The sequence below is a fragment of the Poecilia mexicana genome, unplaced genomic scaffold (assembly GCF_051168715.1).
Source record: "Poecilia mexicana isolate PSO_F unplaced genomic scaffold, ASM5116871v1 scaffold_13, whole genome shotgun sequence".
In the NCBI taxonomy this organism is placed as follows: Eukaryota; Metazoa; Chordata; class Actinopteri; order Cyprinodontiformes; family Poeciliidae; genus Poecilia; species Poecilia mexicana.
In genome coordinates, this window is record NW_028263382.1 from 11,536,006 (window position 1) to 11,563,188 (window position 27,183).

At 35.9% G+C, this 27,183-nt stretch overlaps 1 protein-coding gene across 2 annotated transcripts; it reads right to left on the reverse strand.

The window, feature by feature from the left end:
• Positions 1-260: 260 nt before the first annotated feature.
• On the reverse strand, positions 261-27,157 carry LOC106906776 (SR-related and CTD-associated factor 4-like). 2 transcript variants are annotated; one of them, XM_088011668.1, is made up of 18 exons: positions 26,942-27,157; positions 25,366-25,449; positions 25,198-25,242; positions 24,710-24,871; positions 24,491-24,608; positions 24,249-24,349; positions 24,026-24,172; positions 23,865-23,938; positions 22,491-22,584; positions 22,276-22,353; positions 22,054-22,133; positions 17,098-17,279; positions 14,983-15,083; positions 14,770-14,883; positions 14,523-14,679; positions 14,332-14,423; positions 1,419-1,557; positions 261-1,243 (listed from the first exon to the last, which is right to left on the reverse strand). In XM_088011668.1, exons 1-18 carry the CDS (start codon positions 26,969-26,971, stop codon positions 783-785), a joined length of 2,259 nt encoding a protein of 752 aa, XP_087867794.1. In that variant the 5' UTR covers positions 26,972-27,157; the 3' UTR covers positions 261-782. The 2 variants fall into 2 exon arrangements, with proteins under 2 accessions (XP_087867794.1, XP_014827677.2); XM_014972191.2 differs by having other exon boundaries at positions 24,249-24,370; positions 26,942-27,156.
• Between the last annotated feature and the right edge of the window lie 26 nt (positions 27,158-27,183).

Sequence of the window (27,183 nt, forward strand, 5' to 3'; positions counted from 1 at the left end):
TTTCTCTTGTAGGTTAAACTCTACAGAGTTCACATGTTTCTGTTTGTATTGAGAATGAATTATTTTTGCAGTTATATACTTCTTTATATATAATTGCAATTAATTTATTTTTGTAACATACTGCATGCACCTATAGATAAAACAAACAAAAAAAAAAAAAAACAACCTCTTTACCCCTTTTCAGAACTGACCTGTTTAATAGAAAAAGGTAAATAGAGTTAGAACTGCAAACACACACACAAAAAAAAAACATTAGCAAATGGTGGATATTTTTTATTCATAGTCCATATTTTTACAAGTTGTGACCTCAGTGCATCACAGAGGTTTCGAAAAGTATTTGGGTTTATTCCACCCTCTACTGGCCGGAAAATGAAAGCTTCAAAAAACATGTTTTTTTTAATTATTATTATTTTACAATGAAATATATCAGTTTCTAAAATAAAATAAAAAACGGATAGGACATTTTCTCTTCAGAAGAGAAAAACTGACTGTTCAAAACATGCATGTCTAAGTCCTGTCAACAGAGTTGAGCATATACAAACTGAAATATACAAAAAGATGAATATATACACACATGTTCAGTATATACAGCAAAAAACTAAAACCAACCAAACAAGAAACATCTCTGATAAAACTTACAGGAGCAGCTTAGGGACGCGGTGTTTTATTTGTTAGTGTTGGAAACGGAGAGAGGGGGCAAGTCTGAACAGAGGATACAGCGCCACCTGGTGCTCAAGAGTTGTTTTACAGACTCTGCTTTAGTTTAATCATTAAACTATTCTCTACCACCTCCCTCTTTGAAATGGTGGGCGTCCAAATCCTGGTCTAATGGCTGGTCCCATTGATGGATGTCGTTGGAAAGGAGGGCCCCGAGGAGGGAAGGGCATGGGCATTCTGAATCTATCTGGCGGAAACATCGGCCCTCCTGGCATCATTTGCGTGGGCATGCGGTGCATGTTTGGTGGGCCAGGAAATGGAGGCATATGAGGGTTTGGCATGCCAAGGGGAGGCTGCAGAGGTGGCATTCCCGGTCTGGGGGGACCCTGCATTCCCATTCTGGGAGGACCCTGCATTCCCGGTGTGGGGGGACCATGCATTCCTGGTCTGGGGGGACCATGCATGACCGCAGGGTTTGGCAGCATCATAACCTGTCCTGCTGGAGATCCCAGCTGGTTGTCAGCTGAGGAGGGATCTTTACCTCCAGTAGGACCTGCAGTGGACTCCACTGGAGCTTCGAAATTTCCTGTGGTAAAAAAAGGAAACCGTTATTGTTTCCACTTAATAATTATCTATATACGCAGAAAGAACAAATGTAGACAAAAGGTTTACAGAATAGCAGCATATGTAGATCACCAGTGTATCCAGGGGTAATAAAATGCTTAATCCTAAACAACAGAGAATATATGAATACAACTTGCCTCCTACTTGATGTGCAGCGTCAAACTCTGCGTGTAAGAAAGGAGCTCCACTAGGAGGCAACGACGCAGGAGAAAGCATGATGGGGCCCGGAAAAGCAGGCGGACTTCCAATCGGTTCACACTGCGGAACTGTTGGCATCTGGAAAACAAATCAAACGTAATGTTGTCTTATCACAATTACTGTTAAGGCTTCTCAGGAGGAGATGACCTGAGAAGCCTTGCATTTCTCTAAGTGTGTGAACCACACTTAGAGAAATGTTAAACACCCCATGATTCCAAAGTGTGACGTAAATTCATCTGAGGGAAACGGTATGAAAACTGTTCTTGTAAAGTCTTAGTTGGAGACAAAAGTAGGCAGTTATGGTTGAAGGAAGCATTGAACCAGGTTAAATTACTAATGTGTTGGATACATAGTAAAACTTAAGGTAAAAAAAAATCTAGTAAAAATGTATTGCATAGTTTGAACCATGTTTTCCTCAGATGCAAAAAATTCCCCTTACAGTACAATGACTTATCATCTCCCAATATCCAAGTCCTGTACATACCAAGACTTAAAAAATGTAACATTGCAAAATGGCAAAATCTTTCCATCATACACTGGTTTTGGAGCTCCTTTAATGAGATTTCAGATCTACTTCCAGTGCTGCCTCTCCTCCGTCTTTCTGCACCCTGATAGTCAAACTAATTCACTTTTCTCTCAGTTCAAAGAAAAATACATTTGGGTGTTTCAAACATGTTCAGACTCACAACACCATCAGAGAACACATAAACATCAGGCACAAGCTAACTCATAAAAATGTGAGTACCAGAAGAATATAAACACAAACATTTAATTTGGCTTTATTTTTGAAGGAAGATACTCTAATGAACAAAGTACATATTGAGCCCTAAAGCGTTATTGCAAATGATTTCTTCTGCGGTTTAAGTGTCATCAGAAACTAGAAAAAAAGAGAGGGAATCAAAACATTTTTGACAGGCAACGTCTTCCCTTAATGAAAGTATCCTTTGGTGTTTTTTTTTTTTTTTTTTTTGCAAACCATGAAGTGTTGATTGGTGTTTGATCTCATATTTCTGAAGATGCATAAATCATCAATAACTTCTGGCAATAGGAAACAATTTTGTTTCCATACACATTCTTGTCATATAATAACCAAGACTAGTTCCTATTAGTTAAAAGTGTTAGACAGTAATACCACATTATAAGTCAAATTAATTGAAGGTGTATCACAGCAATTCTTTACTCCTCATCTGACAGAAACATGGGTTAATACAGAACAGTTAGAGAATGCAGATGGCATCATATCTAGTTAACTTGACCTAATACAGAAGTAATAAAGTCTTAAATTTATGTCAGTTTTCTTACTCATCACTGTCCACACCACAGATGATAGACAGGAGGAGATGACCTGAGAAGCCTTGCAGCTTAAAAGCTTTTGCATTTAACTAACCAAAAAAAAAGAGGTTTATTCATAGTCTTAAAATACTAACTTCTAGTTGTAAATATGGTCCACATTTACCATTTTATTAATATTATTAAATCATGAAAATAAGAAAGGAAGTGTCTTGTAACATTATGCTATAATTATTTCACTTTCAAATTGAGTTTTGTTTATTGTTGTTACATGAAGTAGTCATAAATTCATGTTACGACCTGATAAGTTCATCTACATAATTAAGCAAAAGAAAAACAAATCAAATTGTGGAAAAAAGCTACAAGAGCACAGAAGTGAGAAATTCAAAATGCGTAATTATTGAAAACAACAGTTAAGAATGATTTTATATAACATATTTAATAAAAAAATATGTAACATAAAATAACCCCCTTCAAATAAGTATTCAGCAGATGGTTGCAATTACAGCACAGTCTGTCAGGTTCGACAGCCATTTCACCCATTTCAAGTTCTGCCAAAAATTCTGTATGGGATTGATGTCTGCGCTTTGACTGGGCCACTTCACAACATCCACCTAGTTGTCTTCAAACCATTTTTGTGTAGCGTTAGCTGGATGCTTCGGCCATTGTCTTTTAAAATAAATGTTCTCTGAAGCCATAGTTCTCTTGCAGATGGAAACAATTTGTCCTCCAGCCTGATCTATACATGGGCAATGTTTGTTCCATTTCTGGAAGATGGATTTAACTGAACTCCACGGGATGTTCAGTACCTTAGAGATTTTTTGTAACCATCCCCTGACTTATACTTTACAATAACCTTTTCTCTGATTTACTTGGAGTGTTCTTTGTCTTCATGCTGTAATAGCAGCTAAGCAGAAAGAACAAATGTTCTTACAGATTAATCAGTAAAAGGACCTTGGAAAAACGGGTGTTTTTTTTGAGACTCATTCACTGAACTCAAGCGATCTCCATTCCAGTCATTGTGAGACTACAAGCACCAACTCACTGGACCTCTGATGAATTAGGTCAGTCCCCTTAAAGGGGTGAATATTTATGCACTCATATTTTTTTTTCATTTTAAATATTTTTATCAGTATTTTGTAGAAATCAATTTTCATTTGACATTAAATGTTTTATTTATTTTTTGTAATTTTTTCATGTAAAAAAAGTCAAATTCTGTTAAAAGCAATAACAAAGAATTCAATATCCAAGGAGTGTACATTGTTTTGCAAAATTATTTACCCTAAGGGCTTTTTATCCAACATTAAAATCATACACTTCAGTGTATTTTATCTGTTTATCAGTTGTTGCTGGTTGCCCTGCATTGAGCTGAATCTGACTTCCCATCAACTCTGAAAGTGGTCCTCACAGGTTCTCCCACCTGAGCTGTGGATCTCTGCAGCTCCTCCATAGTTACCATGGGCTTCATGGCTCCTTCTATGGTTAATCCTCTCCTTGCCTCTCACCAAGAAGAAACTTATTAATCCAAAAGAAATATAAAAACGCCAGACTGCAAACCTTCAGTGCACAGAATCAACCAAAAAAAAAAAAACGCTGCTAATCCAGCATAACTATGTACACAATGCCATTAACAATTTCCAAACATGTTGTAGAGAAGGCTGAAGGAAGTATTAATTCACTGATTTCTTTTTAACGTAAATTGTGACAATTTCTGCCAATGCTTCTAGGCAGTTACTGTGCAAAGCCAGTGATGCCAAAATTTCTTGTTTAGTTTGGACCCAGTGTCCTATCCTCAAGGATGCTGAACATACCATGACAACTTTACTTAAATAATAATGCAAGTTCTTTGCATTATTACCAAAACCATTCTGATATAATGGTTTCTATATCAAAAGGGAAATAAACTGCATTCATTATTTCACATACTTATGTCTACCAGTCTTATAACATCAGAATAATAACTATTATTTTGAAAATTATGAATCTGAGGGCTGATCGTGTTTTGACCGGGTGTAGTTGATGTGCTATTTTAATGAGGGAACAAAATACTAGTACATTTCACTTCATTTGTATTCTGAGGTTCCACTGCAAATCATCACTAAGCAAATTAATAACATGCATTAATTGCTTCTCTGAACAAGATTCAGGCCAGCCAGAATATTATGTACTATAAGTCTATAGATATGTACTTGGGCTGCAGATAATATATTCCATTAATATACTGGGAATACGTTTCTCACCAGTTTCCATTCATTAAAACAATGACTGCTTATGTCTGGCAATGCATAGCAAAACATTGCTGTTTAAAATCATCACCAAAAAACTACATTACACCAATAATACATTATGTCAATAATAGCATCTGAAATTACAGCTAAATCTACTTTATATGATACCTAATCTGACTAGGACTTATTTAGATTAGTCATTGGACAATGTTTATTGCATAGTAGTGTTTTACAGTATAAAGGACACTGATCTACATAATTTAAAGAACACAATACTTTTTAAGAAGTGTGGTATTGAACTTAAAATACTCCTAATACAGTTTACAATGTAATTATTGTAAACTGCATTTACAATACTAGATCTGGTGTGTAAAACAATTGTGTACATCATACATAATTCTAAGATTATTTAGGCATATGGAACACATTGAGTTCATACAGCAGTGAAAATCAAATTGAATAGGTTAAAATTCCTATTTTCTTGTCTGAATTTAATTGACTGTAAGATGCAAATATCTAACATCAATGTCCAAATTCAAAAACATAGCCTCACAAAACAGTGCATGCACAATTTATAATGAAATTAAATCGAAATATTTCCCAGCTTATAGCAAGAAAGAAGACAGGTGCTTTTTTTTTTTTTTTTTTTACCTTGCTAAGCCAATCACTTGAGTTTTTCTGTATTTGAACTACTAAATGGAGAGAAGAAATAATAACAGAGAAACATTTAAAAGGTTCTGCTCTTACCCTGTTATGTGTACTCCGTCAGCAGAAAAAAGGAACAATAGCTGCATTTTCCCCGCTGCTTAATTCCTCAAAGCAAACCTCAGCAGGGAGACAGCCAGGCATTCGAACTTTCAGCGGGAGTCTGATCTTGATAGACTTTAACACTGCTTTTTGTTGGCTACTTCAACAACATGCAGAATTAAATTTTTTTATTATGAGATGATGATAAGAAACTTCAGGTAATGAGCCATAATTCACCTTTTAAAAATATTCTAAGAAACACATTTTTCCTCCTACTCACCTTCGTAAGGCCAAGTTGTCCATGACTCTAGTTCATAGATGTTTGGCTTTTTGTAACTGAAAGAAATCCTCTTCTTGAAAAGTTAAGCTATTTCAAATGTCTGACAGCATATACCTCCAGAGATTTTTCATTTCATTCAAAGTAATTGAATTTCCATTTTACTGTAAGCACTATTTAGGTGCATGAACAGTTCTTTTGGAAATATTCTACTGGGCTCAGACTAATTATCACAATAAAAATACACGTTCAGGGATTTTAATGAACAAAAATTTCTTTCCACTCCCCTCTTTGTGGAAAGAAAACCAGGCCAGCTTGTCAGGCTTTTTCCTTTTTGCTGAAACTAAATGTTAAGGACTTTATCAGACTTTTAGCACTTTTGGTAGCAATCTTTCTATATGCCCAAATCTGATGTTAATCATACAACTAAATGCAATTCATATATACATTTACAAATAGCAAGTGTGCTTAAAGTTTTTCCCCTGTATTCAGAAACCTACAGCGTTTTAAAAAACAGGTTTACCTCTTAAAGCTTTCCACATTTTGTCATGTTACACGTCACCAACTTCAATGTGTTTCACTGGGATTTGTGATAAACCAACACAAACTATTGCATGATTGTGCTATGGAAAGAAAATAATCTATGGTTTTTATAATTTCTAATACATTTTTTTTAAAATGTGGTGTGCAAATGTATTCAATTTGTCAATAAATTGCAGAACAACCTTTGAAAGAGCACCAATATAGGCTTTGCTGCTAATTTTTGTCCAGCTTCCTGTTCCCTCTGGAAGGCCATCATGGTGATGGCAGCATGATGCTGCCATCACCATGTTTCATTGTGGCTTTAACGTGAAGCATTAATTTTTATCCACGCACTCCTTCCCATTTGTAGGAAACTGTAAATGGGACTTCTTACAGCTTTCTTTCAAAATGGCATTTTTGGCATCCTTATCCTTTTAGCAGCCAGACTGGAAAAGTGCACAGCTGACAGCTTTTGCCTATTTTGTTCCTTGGTTCTCATGAGGCCTTTACTGTGTCCTTGCTTTGTAACACTTCAAAAATATTGAAAAGTTTAAGAGGCAAGAATGTCTTTAAAACATAGCTTCAATGTGATCACAGAAGGGAAAGCAAACCTGGCTTCAAATTCCTAGAATTTCACAAATTTTAAAATTACATCCTCAATGCTAAATATAGTTTCACTAGCAAATTTCAGCTGGATGGTCAAGAACTAAGTCTCTTATATTCCTGACTACTAAGCTGTTCTCCAGCACTTATCTTCAGGATATTAAACAGGCACATTGAATTGTGTTGCATAATGTATACTCATCATAATAGGCGTTGAAGAAAGTCGGTGCCACAAACCAGACAGAGTAAGCAGAGGCAAGCATTGCAGCCAAACTGATCCAAGAAGCAAATTCTATACATTTGTAAAGTTTTACAGGAGTGTTTATGTCACATGAAGGTTAGTAGTGGTCAGTAAGATATCCACAAGATCCAGGAAATTGTTGGCATCAGGAAATTACTGGAAAAGACTGTTTTAATGCAAGTACTGCTGAAAGTAGGAAAGTGTTGTTTATCACACAACACAAAAAGAACCAATTTGTAAGTACACTCTAAAGAAGGAAACGACCTGATTTATCCCAGGTTGTATTCAAAAGAGAAAATCATATCGTTTTCACTTGCGCAGGCATAGGCTGATCCAATAACAAGCAGAGAGTTCTCAGTACCGGTCCAAATGTAGGACAACTTGAGGACACACTCAGACCAAGTTAGCTTGGGGTCCTTACAGATGAAGCCACATTCCTTTGGAAGTGTGTCCAGATCCACATCGAGGAGCAACCGACTCACCTGATGTGATTCCAAAAACAAAAAAAAAGCCCCTTTTCTCTGTTGTCGTCCAGAAAGAAGAAAAAATTATATATATATATATGATGCCGAGTCCACAGACAGATCTGGATTCTCAATCCAGCTGGTCCTACAAACTATTTTAAATCCTGAAGCCAAAAGCCTAGAAGCTTGCATATTTACATTTGTGAAAACAGCTATTTTAATCTAAAAAATACTCTGTCAAATCCATTTCTGTTATAAGTCAGTAATGTGTTTTTGCACATGCTGTGCTTACATTACCCATGTATTTCAACCGGTTTGCTGCTCTGAGCAGAACATTCGTTATAATGAGCAAAACATTTGGAATGGAAATCCCCCGTAGGATTTCAACCCGGTTAGTGAGTCCAGAAGGAAAACTACAATAAGCTCAAAAACCTCAGTTTTGTCATAAAGAAGAGTTGCACATTGAACTCCACAACAGAAGTCTAAAAACCTGAAGTTACTCTTCTCTCTCCTTTCAGAAATATTACCAAACGAATCCCATTGCTATACTTGCCAGAACACAGCTTTGAAAACAAGAAACAATCAGACATTAATATGAGCAAGAAGCTTCCAAAGCAAAAACAAAAACACTTGATTAGATAATATGATATACAAGAGTGCTGATTTTTACATTTGCTTCTAAAAATGTGTACACTCAAGAAAATGACTTGGATGGTTTATATGTGCTCCAAAATCCATAATCTTAAGATGGTGTAGACGTTTTATTTTTTGTCTAAAGATCTAAAGAATTTATGTTTAACTGTAAAAGCAGAGTGTCATATAAAAGATGTTAACCCTCTATGGCATACCGTTGCCCTCGGGCAACAAACCACAAATCTGTCCCTCACGTTGCTCCTTTGTGTTATTTTTGGGGTTTGATGATTTAAAATACCTCCAGACACATTTCTGTCCAAATAAAATAGGTATTGAGGTCCATGTGACCTTTTATTTAGAAGAGCAGCAGTCCTTTTCATGAAGCGAAGGTGCATGCTACACCTTGCCTCCTACCTGTAAGTTATACATCACTTTTCTTCATGTTTAAATTTGGGTCACTCTAACTAAAAATATTTTCATATCTGTGAATATGTAAAGAAGCATTATAGATCATTTCAAGACAATTTTTTAAATTATTTATATGCAAAAACTGTGTTTTTTTGTTTGTTGCCTCAGGGCAACATTGCACAGTTAGGGCCCTTCTGTGCAGACAATATTATTCTAATGTGATGATATTCAATTGATTACAAAAATAATTATCAGAGCCAATTTATGTACTTTATTATTGACTAACAGCAACAGGAGATGGATGCAAGGTCATTTCATGGACAAAGGGTGCATGGTTCAGAAGTTGGGGTCATTTCCAATGAAAACATGAGGATCCACTGTACAACCATTATTTCATTGTTTGTTTATCCTCAAAACTGACTTCAGTCCCAAAGGGTGAAGAGCTGGTCATCAACGAACAAATGGCCCCATTCCAAGGCAGGTAAAGACTGAAGCAATACCTGCCAAACCCAAAAATATGGGTTTGCAGGGAACTTCATATGGCTGGTGCAGATGGTGTTCCTTACAACCTATACAGAGCGAGTTGTGCAACCACCAAATCTACCAGATATGGGAGCTGATGAAAATATTATCCTGTGCTTGGCTCAAATTCTAACAAAGAATCAGAACTACAAACTCTTATAAAAAGAACCTGCAGCCCTAACTATAGTGACTGATGTGAATCTGGTCACTACAACCCATAGATAATCAGATAAACAGGTGGTGATTCCCAGGTACGCCAATAATCAAGTGTCAAAAGTGTGATATACAATTTTTTCACATCAGCAAGAAATTCCTTCCTGATGTTTAACATATAATGGGGAAATAGACTGATTTCAACATCCTTAGTGATTCTAACTCTGCCAACCATACACATGTACAAACACACAAATGCGCGTTTTAGTAATTTGCTCAAATGTACCATTCGTTAATGAAAGTTAGTCGTTTATTTTATATTTGGTGAGTTGGAACCATGTCTGATTTATTTTTGTCAAAAAAAGTGTTTTTATGAATATAGTTTTTGTTTGATTTGTATTTCATTTCTCATAATCACTGTAGAAAACTTGCCGTTTTAGACCCCTTGTAGCTCAATGTTGCCCTGAGGCAACAAACCCAAATCCGGTTCCGGGAGGCATCAGGGTCCAATTTTATGATTGATATGTAATTAAGGGCCAATAAGCTCCCAAAAAATGCAGGAAAATATTTTTTCCCCAAAAAAACAAAAAGTCATGCCATAGAGGGTTAACTTGTCCCAATTAGAAATAAAAACCATGAAACAAGTTCATGGAAATCTTTCAAATTGAAAAGGATGACTCTGCATGAACAGTTTTCCTCTTTTCTTCCCCTCCAAGCTAAGTTATATCTACCAGAAAAAATCTTCAGAAGACATATCTCAGAAGGATTAATCCTTATGTGCCAAAAAGAGTGTTTGAAGCTGCAGATTAAAGAATTACTTAGTAATTAATTAAGTTGCTTCCTCAGAGGCTTTTGCTAGGTTTTTCAATGCTTCTGCACATTTTGTACACGCTCATATGGCTTGTCCATTTTCCAAAAAAATAAAAAAATAAATCACTGAAATCACTGACAATAAAATGTTCTATGTGGAACTAGAAAGTCATAAACTTAAAACTTTACAGTATTGCTACCTGTTGGACTGAATTAATTTTTTCCTAGCAGATCATTCGGTGCAATGAGGGATTTAAATAGTCATGGTTGTTGCACAGAGATTAAGATTAAAACTGGGTTTCTGGTGTTTTAAATGTGCAATAACAAAATGTTAGATACATTCCTGCTTTAAAGGGGCAGTATTATGAAAAGTTTACTTTTTTGAGTTTCACATCATGTTATGTTATTCCCTCATCAAAAACATACCTGGAGTGTTGCCTTGATTCTTTCATGCATGCTTGAGAAATCCTTTAACCTGTTGCAACCATTCAGCTGTGCAAAACACCTGGGTGAACCTAGTGCTGCCTTCGAGACGCAGCTCCTCCTCGGAGCTGCAGTATCCAGGCTTCCGCCTCACAGACCAGCCCGTCTCGCAACTCCCCCTCTCAGATCCTTCAGACTAGCCAGCAACAATTAGCAAACACCTGGAGGTACTGCACATATGCTGAGCTTATTATATTAGCTATGCTGGTAAAATGTTGTTAAAGGATTAATAGAGGAGCGTTGCTGTGATGACTTTGTGAAGGCAGAGTGTTGAAAAGAGCGCAACTTTCTTGAAGCGACAGAGGCCCAGTTTCAAGGCATTAAATTACACAGTAAAACTGCTTTTATGTCAAATCTGCTATGCATAGTATTTTTAAACAACTGCCTGGAAAAAACATAATACTGCCCCTTTGATAGCTTGTCTGTGATACTGAACAGATTAATTTGTGCATTTAGTCTTTTTTCATGCCACCTTCCTTCCTGACTCCTCAACGTGATTGGTCCTGTATTACAACTCCAGGTTTTGTATTGCGTAGATATCCAGCTAGTAACCCTGGGTAACTTACCGAGTTGATGACCAACTTCGTAGTACTGCTTAAGCAAATTCTTTGAGAGTTACCGGATCTCTCAAAGGCAACTCTATGAAGTTAAATCTATTAAAGGATGCTGCCGCTATATTAATGAATTATCGCGACTCCCAAAAATGACCGATACAACGCACTTTGCAGTCATATTCGGAGCTCGGCCCTTATTTTGAAAGGGTCAAGTCTTAAAACTGGGACCTTGTTGCCGAGAAGTAACAGCCTTAACTCTTGTCTACTTGCACCAAGCCCCGCCCAGCTCCATGCTCAATCTAAATTAAAACTTAGTTAACTGTAATACTGAAAATTTGGATTTTGCACTACTTGTTCATTGTTGATTATTTTGAAGTCACCAACAGATTGAAGCTTTATTAGTCAAGTATCAAATTAAGGTGGAGTTATTATTTTTGTGTAGGAAAAACATTTCTGGGCTCTTAATACGTACAAAAGTGTTAGGGCCACACTAAGAAAATAAAATAAAAAAACAACTTACAAGAATAAAGTAATAAAATTAGGAGACCAAAGTCATATGAGAATAAAGTCGTAGTCACACATACCACAATAATGAAAGTTTTTAAAAGTATGAGTATGAGTTACTCTCATACTGCGACTTTATTCTGGTAAGCTATTATTCTCATGTTATGACTTTCATATGATTTTATTCTCATAATGCTATGCCCATTCTCAAAATATTCTGACTTTATTCTCATTATTACGACTTTACTCTTATAATTTTATTTTCGCGTTTCTTTTTCCTTAGTATGGTCCTAATACTCAGTCGTAATTAAAGATAATAAAAACATGTTTAAAGATGCCTCTAAAATCACCTGACCAGACACCCACTAGCAACCAGAAGGCTAGGCAACGCATTTGTGAGCTTACCTGGTTTTCCACTCTGATACTCCTCTTCCCAGTCACAACTTTATGTCCCACCAGCAGCCAACAGTTTGTTTGGCTTTGAAGATCTTTGTAAAGCACTTCAGCTTTGACTCTCCAGGTAAAGTGCTGAGCCAATCAGTCCCACAATATATGGAATAATACTGATAATCAATTTTATTTGGGTCATTTGCTGGTCATTCATTTAGTCTTTTCATTTTTTTAAACAGATTATTATAATTTTTTTTTTTTTTACATTTTACAAAGCTAAATAATAAGTTGGAAATCTTTGTTTTCCATGTTATTGGATACTTTCAGAATTTCATTTCAAATTAAGACACACAGTAACATATTAATACATGTTCAGCACATTCTACCATCTCTTGATGTGTAATGGTTGAGAAGTATTATGAAATTCACATGAATTAGCATTAAGCACATATCTAAAATTTAGCCAGAAAACCGAATGCTAAAGAAATGCTGGTGTTAAATGAAGCTTGGTGCTGAGCACAGAAAGGATAACAGAAACGCCTCCCTTCACACATACCACAATAATGAAAGTTTTTAATTACCATTTTTATTTGAATAAGATGTTACAGAACAAGGTTACTGTGTAGATATATGCAAAGACGTAATAAGAAAGAAAGAAGTAAAAAAGCACTTTTAAAGTGAGATCTACAAGCAGAGGAGCCTATCTGAATTACTGCAAGGTGGTCTAAGACCAAATTTAACTGTTTGCTAAACTACAGCACCAACAAAAACATGACACAAGACTTTAAATCAGTCCTTCAAAATACTATAATAGCAGAACTGCTATTGGCTTTAAAATTATTAATGAACCAAAAAGTAAGAGAATAAGTAATTAAGTAATCAGCTGATTTTAAAAACCATAAATGGACATAAATGAGGTTGGCTTTCAACACCAACTCCACAAGGCGCAACACAAATTATTATTTTGTAGCTAAACAATCAGTGCCGCAATCATTAGCATCCCTTGCAATGCAACTTTATTTATACCAGTTTTAGTTGACTGTAGTGTGTAGAAACATTTAATTAGTAATAAATAAGTCCCTGTTTCCTTGCAATACAAATGTTTTAACACAGGTCCATTTCTAACGGCTATTTGAAATATTAAAGATGAGAATGTGTCACCTAGATATCCAGATTTTGCATTTGTACAAAAGGTTAAAAGAAGAAAATGAGACAAATGTAAGGCTATCATGTAGCTTTCTTAGGCCTTCAGTAGGAGACAAATAGTATAATTAAAAGATTGTATAATGATTAACTATAAAATGCTGCCCCAGTGCACAGAAAATGTGAACCTTTTCTTATTTCTCTGCAGGAGCTGGTCATTCCATTTCTTTTGCATTTCATACCTTTGTAGATTTGTTCATTTCATACTCATCTTTATTTCTGTACAAAATGGAGCCATCTGCCGCATGTTTTATACTGACCATTATTCAACATATTTCAAACCCCGTATGAAATTGAGTGACCTGATGCTTTTTTTGTTGATTTTTAATTTTTTTTTTTTTTTATGAAAAAGTTTTGCAGAGGTAATCCTCCCATAAATACTGTGTTCTTTTCTAAATTTGTGTAACAAATTTAGTAAATCCTCAGTTACTAAGGAGCTGGAACTGTGTCTGTCATTAATGTCATTATGTCATTGACATAATTACATAATGTTTTGTTTTAAAATAATTATAACAAGCTAGAAAAGCTATTTTCTCCCAGTGTTTGAATAACTACTGACAGAACTGGTTAATACCAAGCAAAAAACTTTTTATGTTATATTTGATCAAATTTAAACTTTACCTTTCACTTATTTCTTTGTGTTTTAATTTTGAAATGCATACAAAATGATTCAGATAGGCTCCATGTGTATCCAATAAAACCTTATTTTTGTCATTACTTCAATGATACGTATTGTAAAATAATCTCTCAAAAAGGCCAAAACAGGAAAGAAAAGTTTTTGTACCAACAAGAAAGTGTTTAAAGACTGCAAAAACGTTACCTGAACATGAGCACTGACAGCCACATCTGGTACTATATCCATTGCTCCATTTACAGCTGCCTGGCCCTTAATCTCTTTGGCATTATTCCACTCTAGATTATCAACAAAGACAAGGATAAAGTAAGGAAACATGTATTGTAAAACTTTGTGGTATGTGAATTGAGGTCACACTGAAAATATCATGCACTTACCTGGATTTAGGGTCTCTGGGTCCAGCATGCCGCCCTCCTGATAGCTCTCCAACTCTTCAACTTTGACTTTGCTCCAAGGAATGTAAGTAACCCCTTGCTCCACATCCCAGAACTTTTTGTGTGCCGATTTTATACCTTTGTTTAAAGCCCAAGCAATCTGGGAGAAAATTAAATTAGGTGCAGTGATATTGTTAAGCAAAAGAAACTTTGCAATTGAAAAACAAATCTAAATGTGTAAAGCACATACCTTAGTAGGTTTCTGGTTGGCTTTGTACGACCCTTTACTGAGTTTTTTTAAGGCCATATAAGCGTCTTGTCTGTGAACCATAACAATATAGGCACAACCTCTCGGAGGAATCATCTGAACACAAAGTAAAGGTTCAAAGTGAAAACAAAGTTAGCATGATCCGTTGGTCACAGAAGGTGAGAATTACATTTCACACAAACTGTCCAAACTTACATTGATGGACTCAATCTGACCAAATTCTTCTAAAAGGGACATTACGTCAGATTGCTGGGTTTTCTTGTCCAGCTGCCCAACCCAAAGTGTGGTACTGCAAACTAGAAACAAAAGAAAACTGAAACTACTGTGGGGATTAAAATTAAATATAGGGTTTGACAAAAAGTTTTCTCAGTGATTTTAATACTTGAACTAATAGTTCAATATGCCAAATACGCTTTACTATGGATTAACATGCACAGTAGAAACAGTCTACTGTGGAAGCTAATATCTACAGTCTTATTTACAAACTTGGTACAGTCAATCAGCACCGAGGAAAATAAATGGCACCTCTTGATTGGTTGCCTTGCAAACACCAGCCAATAATGTGTCAAGAAGCATTGTGTATAAGGTATTTCAGCTTCCCAGTATGCATTTTCTTTCAACTATATTATATGTGCACAACAAATAAAATCCTCAAATAGGTATGTTAAGACCTTTCTTGCTTTTGGAAAGGACTGCTCTGGAACACGAAGAACTTCATAGTGAGGGGTCCACTTAGAGTCAAGAAGGTTTCATTACATCCAAGAAGCTCAAATCAAGTATCTTTCTAAAGAGTGTGCTACAGCTCATATAGCCACCAGTATAGAGCTAACATTGGCCACGTTGGTGACAACTTAATATAAACTTAGAGCGAGGAAAAGTCTTTTGCACGATAGGCTTCTAACAAGAAGGGCAGAAAAAAAAAGCCACTTATGTTTTAAAACAAAAACCTCGAGAACAGACTGAACGACTTCAAGAATTACACAGACTGCTGCTAAATGTTTTCAGATGACTCTTATTGTTGGAGACATATGGAAAAACAAAGTGTATTGCTACGGTTTGCATGTCTTGCAGACTAGTAAACAAACAGAATCCAAGTGTAACGTTGTCGCCTACGAAACTGGAGATACTACTCTGCCACATTGGTTTGAATAAAAGTAGTTTCAGTCTCCAACAAAATCAATCCAGACACAATTAACATGTAAATTTAGGATCAGAAGTCAGAAAATGTCTCAGAACTGAGAACATGCTCTCAAAAAAGCAAGTGGATGAATAAATGCTGACAAATTGTGACTAAGTTTCCACTACCCCAATCACATAAGAAGGAACCACTATAATTCATGAAATGCCTACAATTTCATATCCAGCAAGCCTTTGAAAATACCATAAGCTATAAAGAAGGGTCAACATTATAAATAATTCTTTAAAACTATTTGAGGTTTTTGCTAAATTTAAGCCTTTAAACTCTAAATGTTTTATTTTATGTTTAGTATATCAAAAGAAAACACAAAATATTACAAACGTCAAAGACGCCTTGTGTCACTGCCAAGACATTGTCCATTACTGTACATTGTGGCAGAGCAGACTTTCTACATAAACACATCAGATAAATCATTTTACCCAGACCCAGCTGACGTCAAAAGAACAATGAAGAATTGATAACACCTACCGTATTTTCCGCACTATAAGTCGCACCTAAAAACCTTCAATTTCCTCAAAAACCAACAGTGCACCTTATAATCCAGTGCGCCTTATATATGGACCAATATTGAGCCACAACAGGTCTAGCAACTACGGTAAGCAGCCACCGATTTCATTTTCGCCCGTAAAAGAAGAAGCGCGCGGTGCATGCAGGGATAGTTGTCAGAACGCTGGTTTGTTAATAAAGTTTGACTTTATTAACAAAAAAAAAAAGGGGGGGGGGAGAGACAGAGACTGCGGCGGCAGCGTGTCGGTTGGTCTGTGTTACCCAGAAAGCAGTTGGGCACAATATCGCAACACCAACACCGTGAGTGAAACAATGACAGGGGCAGCCTATTATATAAAGTACTCGGGGACCACTTCTGTAGAGTATGGAACAAATCGCGTCCCATATAGGTTCAATATGGGACGGGTGGCAACCCTAACCATAGCGTCTATTCTATGCGCCTTATATATGAAAAAAAGTTTTAAAAGAAGCCATTCATTGAAGGTGCGCCTTATAGTGCGGAAAATACGGTACTTCTAATATTACGACCACATGTGGCACATTTGTGTTTAACTTAATGCTGTACAATATATTACTCAGTGACTTGTTTCTGTATTGGTACATACCGCTGAGAGTTTGGCTCTTTAAGCTGGGAAGACCTTTCTGTCTGCGTTCTCTGTCCTTCTCTCTGTCACTCTGGTCCTCTGAACTTGTACGAGATCTCCAGCGGTGTTCTCTGGAGCGAGAGCGTCTGTGCCTTGACCACCTTGAGCGAGATGAAGACCTCGATCTTCTTCTCCTTGGCGACCTAAGGTACAAATAAAAGACACAGCTTAGGTGCAACAGAAAAATATGTTTCTCAAATGAAAATTGACATCATTATCTGATTAGTGGCAACAGAACAAATCCTGACAGTTGAGCTTGCGCTGATGTAGAATCTCTTAAGTCAGGATGTACTTGTAAGCAGAATTTGATGATGACTCAACAGTGAAAAAAACTCAAACTCATTAAAAAGGCTCTGTGTTTAGAAGACCCTTCATAACACATTACGGCTGTAGAGAGACAGAAGGATGCCATAAAAGCTTAGATTTGTCTTGATGAAACCCAACGTAATTCATGGTGGGTGCAATTAAAAGCTCCTTTAAAGCCAGGCTACAGCAAATAGCAGTATAAAACATTCTTACTCTCAGCAGGAGTGTAACATGGGTCAGTGGTCCAAAAAGACCAAGGCAGGGTGCAATGCTTCAGTAGAACCTTAGTCATAAAGTCACAGATGAAGGTTTATTTGCAGTCTTTTCAGTGCATGTTTATACAATTGCATTACCTTTTTAAGTCAGTGGACATCTTTCCTGACTCTGCACACTAATCTTGCACATACCTATCCCAGGACATGTATGGTTTGTTGAAATAATAAATCTGCATGTTTATATGAATGGCTTGTATTCTTCATATACTAGTACAGCTAAAGAATGACAATGTTGTGGAAATATTTTTTTCCAGTCATCTCAAAGTGAAAAATATAATCACCACACAAACAGAAATACATCCACATCATCTTGCATGCTCATCCCTAGTGGGGCCACCTATCTCCAGCGGTCAGCAGGTGACAGGTGGTGTACAACCTGGACATGTCGCCAGTCCATCGCAGGGCCTACAGAGATGCATTCCAAGCCTTTGTTTTGTGCAGTTTTGATGATTATGGCTAAAAGATCATGGAAACCCAAAATTCAATGTCTCAGAAAATTAGAGTAGTGTCAAATTGATTTATTCGTACAAGAATATCAATGTGTGGAATAATTGTTTATTTTTTAGTAAATTCTTGTATTTATGGGTAAATAGCTTATTCTTCCACTCTCTCCTCCTTTCTGTTGGATATGCTGGCTTTGAGATACATGCCAGGTGTACAGTCTGATTGGCTAGTTGTAGTGAAGCCTTATTAATGGTAGCTCTCTGACTGCACAGACGCCTGGGTCTGTTTTTCCTTTATTTTAATTAAAATCAATAGATGGCAAAGTATTTAAAGCAAACTTTAAGTGTGACATGTGACCTCCCACCTGAATATTAAACTGAATTGTAAACATAAAACCTGCAGGTAGAGACTAGTTTATTACAAGCATAAAACACCCAAACACAAAGCTCAGCAGTGTTATATGCAGCCCAGCGCAGCATGAACTGTTCAGAGTTCTACACTGGAGAAACTAAATATCAGCAAAACAAATGGACTTCCCAACACAGAAGAGCAAATATTGGTTCAAGAAACAGCAATTCAGCTACATCTCAAAGATAAGCGACAAATGGAGGACAGCAATGTAAACATTTTGGATAGGGAACACAGGTGGTTTGATATAAGTGAAAAAAGCAATTTAAGTTTAGCATGAAAAAAAAAAAAAAACTAAACATAGGAGGTGGCCTTAGATTGAATCTTTCCAACGCCGACTCTGCAGCCCCGTCTCATCTCAGGTTGTGAATTGCAGTTTTAAGCAATTCACAACCTTGGAAAATGTTACCAAAACAACTCAGATGGCATCATTAAGGACCTGTTTGGATAATCAGGCAACAACCAAACATTGCAATGACTAGAGTCTTAATTGCCTCCTTAGTGACTTTATTGGCCCAATTACTGTGATTGTTGTGTCCAAACATGTTTAGAACTGAAAGCTCTTGTGTGTGCTGTGATAACTTAGAAGCCATAGTTATTCATGTAAAACCTGTTTACCATAATTTCTTTCTGCTATACAGACCACCATCATATTGCTCATAGTGAGTTTTAGAAATTTTAAAGACTGCACCCATATGTGAGAATAAAACATGATCAAATCACATTAGAGTTGTTTAGATATTTTGATAACCCAGTGTACAAGCTGCACCTGCCTGAATGCAGGAGGCGCTACTGCTGTGAAAATACCTTCTCGTAAATGGAGATTCCTCCATCTTGCAGGATTTTTTTTATTTTTATTTTTTGAGCTGGTTCCAAAGTCTGTTGATTTTTCTCTAGTATCTGTGAAGTTTATATTCAGCCTAATATATTGTTTCAAGTGAGTACCTTGGTTTAAAAGTGTTTATGCTGCCATAACGTTTTGGTTCGGACACAATACATCACTTCTGCATAATAGCCCTCAGTCAGACAGTGGAACCTGAAGTAATTCTCCTAGTCGAGATGTTGGTAAACAAAATGGTTGTCTCACTAAAGAAGAAGTCATGTTATCTTGGGACATCTTTAATGTTTAGAGTTATTTCATAGTGAAAACCTTTAGATTTTTTATGTGGAGTTAAATATTTAAAGCCTTGATTTTGATAAAGTTGATAAAAACTCTGTTTGTTTTGGACCAGAATATTTTAATTTTGCACAAGATCAATAAAAAAAAAACATTTTAAAAAGAAATGTCAGTCTTCAAAAAATATCTATGTAATGTCAAAATATATTTTTAAAATGTTTCAACTTAAAAAAAATGTAGCCCAAGAATTTGAGTAATTTGATTCTGATTTAATTAATGAAGGCATTTCTTTTGGGACTATTTTAGATATGTGTATTAAAAAAATCATTTTTAGGGGAATTTAGGCATCACATTTACTAAAGACTGCTAAAATCCTACTTTGGTCATGAGCCAAGGATGTGATGCCCATTTGGTACAACTATAACCACCAAGACAAATGGGATCTGTATGTCTAAATCCTCTCAAGGATGAATAAAATACCTGTTTTAAATTTATTTCATCCTGCACTGTCTGTAAATATAATATTTGGTAGCCAATACATTTAAATTCAAGTCATGCACTACTATTGCTATACCTGCATCTACAATAAGCTGTAGCACCCCTGCCCAAAATCTCCTAAATATTTAGTATTATAACATACGTTCAACATCAATCATAACAGTCTTGAACAATGTGTCAGGTGTCTGATTTTTTTTCCATACAGGCCAAAAACCAAACTAATAATCTTTTAAAAGGACACATTTCAAGCACTCCACTGGTCTTGTACCTCAACTTCTTCAAAATCACAGGCAAACTTGAATCACAGTTATTCACCCCTAGGGCTAAGTGTGCAGTTTAGAGATGCATGGGAGAAACTCACCAAGTACTTACTCTTTTTGTTTTTTTTACCTCCAAGGTCACTGAAACTATCCCAGGAGTCATTATGCAGTGTTTAAAACTCAGTTGTGTCAGAGAGATAACAAGTTGGTGTTACTGTTCTCAGAAAGGAATAAGCATAACGAGAAGTCCAGTTGCCTCTATCTAAGAACCTTCACCGGCATGTTAAAATTATGTTGCAATTTATTTGTTTCCAATACGCTAAAAAATATATATTTTAGATTCAGACTCAAAATGGAATGTCAGATTTCAGAATTATATTAAGTTCAATAAATCACCATGCAGTCACAAGCTTAGCATTTATATTAACTTTCCCTACTAGATAATGTATTTACATGTTGTGTAGAAACTTTGTTTCTGTTGCAAACTGAGCAACAGCTTTGCAGATATTTAAACCTGCAAATTATGCGTTTTCCAGGCTTTTAAGAGCATTGGACTGAGAAGTAGTTTGCACGATGAGCTCACCAGGTGTTTGCTAATTGCTGCTGCCACTAGTCTGAAGCTCAAAGGCGGACCTTTGGGAAATAGACAGTGCATAGTATGAGAAAGCATTAAGGCACCCCAAAATGGCTGGCACGGGAGATTCAAAGATTTCTTAAACATGTATCAATGCGTCAAAGCAACGGTCCAGGTATGTTTTTTTGATGAGGGAATGACATAACATGACAATAAGCTCAGAAAAAGTCAAAATTCCATAATACCTCTCTTTAAGCATGAATACCAGGTAAACAATTACCAAACAGAACTACTCCCAGCTAAACAGATGAAACGACTAATCAAGGTTGTAACTGAAGTGATTGGGATTGCCAACATTAGCAAAACCACGCAGAACTTCTTTATGTGATGTCTGAGATAATAGGAGAACCCTTGGCTGTTCTACTCCACCTCATCTGTTTTTCCCAGGTAAACTGTTATAAGTAAGTTTTCTGAAATGCTTGATTTTCCTCAGTGTTCTTTAAAAAGTTCTTTCCGGGTGATAGCACTCAGTATGACTGGACTAGAGATCCTTTCGATACAGATCTACTCACAACAGTACAACAGTTGTGGGTAGATCAGAACTGTTACAACAGTAAAATTACCCATGTTATTGCAAAATGCAGCAGTAGCATCTATAAAAGCCTCTTTGAAACACCTGGACTTAACACTCATCTCAAAGGTCAGTCAGTGCCTGTCAGCTTTTAAGTGAAGCCTTGCTAAGCAAACTGAGTCTTAATATGGTCTTCTTCGCTGATTTCAAATAACCTTAAGATCACTCCCTTCTTGTGGTACCAGCAACAGAAAAACATTTGACCAATCAAATATTTGCACACCTTTTAATAAAACCATTTCCTATTGCAACATGAACCTTTAAAAATTGCTTTTTGCTTTATTACTGAGAGCTGAGCTGATACTGCTTATCACAGCAAATTTAGTACAATAAAGACCGTCATTGGCTAACGTTGACCTCACAACCGCTTATTTGTACATTTGTAAGTGACGAACAGTCATTACCTAGAAGAAGATCTGGACCTCGCACCATAGTCTCTGTCTCTCCCCTCCTGCCTCGTGGAAGAATTTTCTCTTGAGTTTTCCTGTTAGACACAGACAACAAAGACACTTTGAAAAAACATTTTCCCTATTTAAAAAGGCTAATTATTACAAATTTTACTTAAAGAATAATCAGCAATTGCATTGTTTCAACTAAACATAAGGTCTTAAAGTTGGTGAGCTTACCCATGATTCAGACTCTTTCACAGAATTAAATCCATCGGGAGTCAAATTTTGTTCAACATGACTCATTCCTCCACTATGCTGAGAAACAAAGAGATAAAAAACACAAATTAAGTAAAATACCCACAAACACACAACCCTGCTGTAAAATATCGACAAATCTGAAATAAGTTATTATTCTGAAAATAATTAATATTTTGTGTTTTTAACAAATTTACCTTTGTGTCTCTAGTCCGACCCAACATATCAGGGTGAGCATCTGTGTTTAGCATCTGAACGGTGAACTGGTTTGACATGTTTTCAGGTATACCTCTGTCAGGACAAAAACACACATTAACACGTAGGCACACTAACATACAATGAACATACAATGACACTAAAATTCCAGACCTTTTCACAATCAACTGCACAATCCTTTTCACTCATTCAACTGCAAAAATGTTTTTAACATTTAAAATCATTTTTTAAAAAACAGTGTTTAATATGTAATTTTAATTGTGCAAAAAGCTCCAAAACTGCATAAAAACAATAGTCATAAAAACTGGATGGTGGACTTAAATTCATTCATTTAAACACCCAGTGGCCATCTGTATTAGCTAAAACTATCTATGAGCCAGTTCTCCAACTACATAAAGATGACAAGATCGCAAACTGGTTATGAACTGAGAATTCTGCAAAATTATCTCAAGAATCTCAAACTGATCCTGTTGAGCTAAGCGATCATTAACTTACCGGAGATAATTTGAGCTTGTTCCCTTGCTGCAGTTTTATTTTCAAATTATCTTAAATCTGAGATGCCAAGCTTGTTTTCCCACATGAAACCTCATTCTTTGTAAGGCAGAAAATAAAATGACAACTTTTGTATTATAATTTTAAGGAATATTGAGACTTCAAAATTTTGAATGGCAAAAATCGCTCATAAAGACTTATAGCTCTGGTAGAGATTTTCTTATGGAAGACCATGTTCTCTGAAGAAGTGCATTTTTAGTATAGTTTTTTGTTTAATTTTGCATTTTTTGTTTATATTTTTACTTTCACCTATATTTTTTGTTTCTACAAATAGACAGATAAATACTGGACCTGCCAGTTAACATGAGTCAATGGGGGGGGGGGGGGGAGACACCAGTCTCTTTTGTTACCCTTCCTACCATTAGGGTTACTGTTTAAATATTTTGTCCAGAAGATATATATCTTCTGAACAAAAACAAAAAAAAAGCTTTGCTGGCAGTAGGATACTATTAAAAACAGCGTTATTATTTTTGCATCTGCATCTTTTAGCTTCAAATGAGCATTATTAATAATTAAACTAACTCATAGGCCAAAACAATAAAGAAAAAAATTTAAAAACTGTTAAAAAATAAAACCTTGTCACTGTGCTTATTTCATGTTCTGCAGTTTAGATCCTTAAATGGCTCTACAAAAAGCGCCAGAAATTATGCAAAATTGAACAAATAATCCCAGAATGTAGGCTTTCAAAACAGTCGTTAACTGAATAGACAAAAAGCTAAATTTGTAGAAATTTAAATAAACTAGCAATTTTCATCTTTAACTTTGATGTTTTTTTGCCTCACAATTTAGTCCTTAGCACTCACTGTGTCTGAATGTTGCCTTCTGACATTGCCATATCCTCAGGTTCATCATCATAGTCAAATCGGTCAAGTAGTTTCTGACAAAAACAAAAAACAAAAACATAAAAGTGTAAATGACAGAACTGAATTTCAAAAACATTTGAGACACAGAGAGTTATCAATACCTCAGCTAAAGAACCTTTCTTCACAGTATCAGTCCTTGGGTAGGGTTGGGTTACTGGCATTTGATGTTGGTTTGTTATGTTATTTGCAATTGTAGATGTTTCGACTGTCCTTTCAGCCTGCTGAAAGTTCTGGAGCATCCTCTGCAGCTGGTGATCAAAATGAAATGTTACTAAACAAAATCTTGGCTCATTTGATGGAGATCTAAAACAGTTCATCACTTACCTCCTGAGCGTGAGAGGACTGGAAGAGTTGTGCCACAGCAGCTAAAGCTTCTGGAGTGGGTAGAACAGAAGGTATGTCTGAAGCATTACCGGTCAGAGTCTCTGGTTGGAGGTCAACAGGAACTGATCAGAACAGGAATAATAAATTATTTAGCAAAAGAATATTACTCACTAAAGTATGAAAGACACTACATTTCTTTTAAGTACATTTATGTGTGTTACAATGTTTTAACACTTCATTACCTTCTGCAGCAGAATGTGGCACAACAGTGCCATTGGCCATTTCCATTAGAGGCTGAAGGATCTCCATATCAAACACACCATTCTTCTGCCAGAGATTTAGAACTCGGATAATTTTATTCTGAAAAAAAAAAAAATAAATAAAAATAAAATATTCAAACATTGGCGTTTTATAAATATCTGAATCATGTTACAAAAGAACATTAAAAGTACAAATAGTACCTTGTCATCCTCCGGACAGCAGTAAAGGTTTCGGAAAGTATCTGTGAAGTTCTTTAAAAACCGGGGTCCAAAAACATCCTTTTCAACACCAAACTGATGGCGTGACTGCCGGACGATGGAATCAACCACATATAAACCAGGAACCTTCAATTCTGGCTTGCACTAAAAAGAAAGAAATCAAGAAAGAAAAAAAAAACATTTTCAAATGTTCTCAAGATAAAGTTTAAAATTAAGAACCTATTTTGTAGTCTGAAAGCAAAAGGAAGCATTTTACTGTGTTTGTTCAATACGGAGTGAATGCATACATTCCATCTGAAACTAAACTACTTTTTTTGTTTTTCTGTCTTTAATAAATATTTTATGTCAACCACGCCTCTATAGCATATTTGTTATCTCATAGATAATTATATGTTTAGGGGCGTTTCTAATAATAATAAAAAAAAGGAAGTTCAGGAAAAACAACCAAACAAATAGACAAATATACATACCTTTTTGATGAACTTTTCAACAATCTGGACAACATGTTTGTACAACTGAATAAAAGAAATAGAAATCAGTACCAGATAAAAGTATGTATATATTACATTATATACTATGTACACCATATCATAGTAAGCAGTTTTTTTTTCCTTCATGAATATTTTATACACATTTACCTTAATGGCTTTAATAGCTGATTTGGTAACGGACATCATTTTAGCCCGGGATATTGGAGGCTTCATCTCGATCATAGCGAACAACTGGATGAATAAAAGAGATTAGATTAGGAATGCAAAAAGTTAGTTAGCTTAATATTAAATATTGATTAATGGTGTCATCCATCCAGCCATTATCCAACATCCTTATCCTTGCAGGGTCGCAAGAGAGCTAGTTCCTATCTCCAGCGGTCAACGGGGTACACTACTTGCCAGCCCATCACAGGGCAAAACAGAGACAAACAGCACAAACTAATGAAAATTTAGCCGGAGCATTCACAGGGAGAACATGCAAACTCCATACAGTAAAACCTTCTGGCAGGATTCAAACCCTAGGCAACAGCACAATCAACCGCATCACTGTGCAGATTAAAGGTTTGTTAGATTCGTTCCAATCAAATAACTAAAAACATCCACTTAAACCTTCATTTAGTGCTGTAGTTTGGCTGCCATCCAGAATATGGAGCTGCTGGTCATCTTTAAAGCTGCAGTATGTGACTTTTACAAAGAAATGTCTTTCACATGTATAAATAAAGTTGTATTTACTTACAATGTAAGTATTCTCAATGTTTTTTAGTGTTTTTGTTGAAGTACTTAAGTGCAGAAAATAAGTGAACCCTTAGGAGTAATATTATTTTTACTCCAGTATTCCAGGAAATAGATGATATAATTATACCCCAATATTGATTTATTAACACTGTTTCTATACAACGATCGTTGCTTTTGCACGTTTACAATCTTGATCAGCTGATCTCTTATCAGCACCACCAGCGCTAGAGAGCTGAAGTTAACACAAAGCTTCTAGCGCAAGATTTATTAACACCACCGTGGGAACATTAAAACAATGTTAAAAAAACAGCCAGAAACAGTATTTATGGATCTAGGGACAATATTGAGGCTTTTGTGTCGATAGACACGCAAAGAAGTGTGGTTAAGTAAGCTTCAGCAACAGACTAAAACCAGTTTGGTGGAAAAGGCGCCAGACGCGCGTGTTTACATACCTTCTTAAACAGCGCATAAAAATGTATGCATATAAGAAGTTCTATTGTATTTACACATGCGATCTTTGCAGTTTGGTTTGTGAATGCACGACAAACAAATTATATGTTTGGAATAATTTCGTAACAAGAAATATCAAAGCTACAATAAATAAAAGCGAGATAGCGATTTAACTATTCGCCACTCGATCGTTTCTAAACAAATCTTACAATTTCTTATTAAATAGCACTAATGTACGCGAGGTACTACTACCAACTGTATTTAGAAGGCAGTCGTTTTCTGAACATTCGCATTAAGTTTGTGTAGGAGTTTGTTATTATCTGTAGCCCAATATTATTGGCCTTAATAACAGTATCCAAACATTAAAACTAGGTTACAGACAAAGAAATTACGTGCATCTTAAAAATATCGATTAAAAAATGTGGGTTAACGGGTTCTATTTATATGGCAGGGCAACTATAGATCTCACCGAGTAAACTAAAAGAACGGATATTAGTTAGCTTAGCTCAACGGTTTAGCTATGGGAGTAAAAACTTACCTCCGTGTTGAACGCGTTCACGGCATCCATTACGGCTTGTTATTAATGCAAACAGTTCGACTCACACATTCATTGAACTAAACTAACTACAAACGATTATATAAAGTTATGTAGCCAAAAATATTACAAAGAATTGTGTCAAGTGGCTTTCTAGAATCCGAATTCAGGAGAGGCTAAGCTAAAAGCTAGGAATACCACCCTGTACAAGAGTTAAGGTGCAGAAATGTATCTGGCGGAGCTCC

Bases quoted from the DNA above. Each gene is read 5' to 3' on its own strand.
- LOC106906776 (XM_014972191.2), bottom strand. From the start codon at position 26,971: ATGGATGCCGTGAACGCGTTCAACACGGAG. The intron at 24,609-24,709 runs GTACTATTTGTA...TTTTTTTTTCAG, and splicing joins GCTGTCCGGAGGATGACAAG to AATAAAATTATCCGAGTTCT. The intron at 24,173-24,248 runs GTAAGTGATGAA...TTTGATCACCAG, and splicing joins AGTCCTCTCACGCTCAGGAG to CTGCAGAGGATGCTCCAGAA.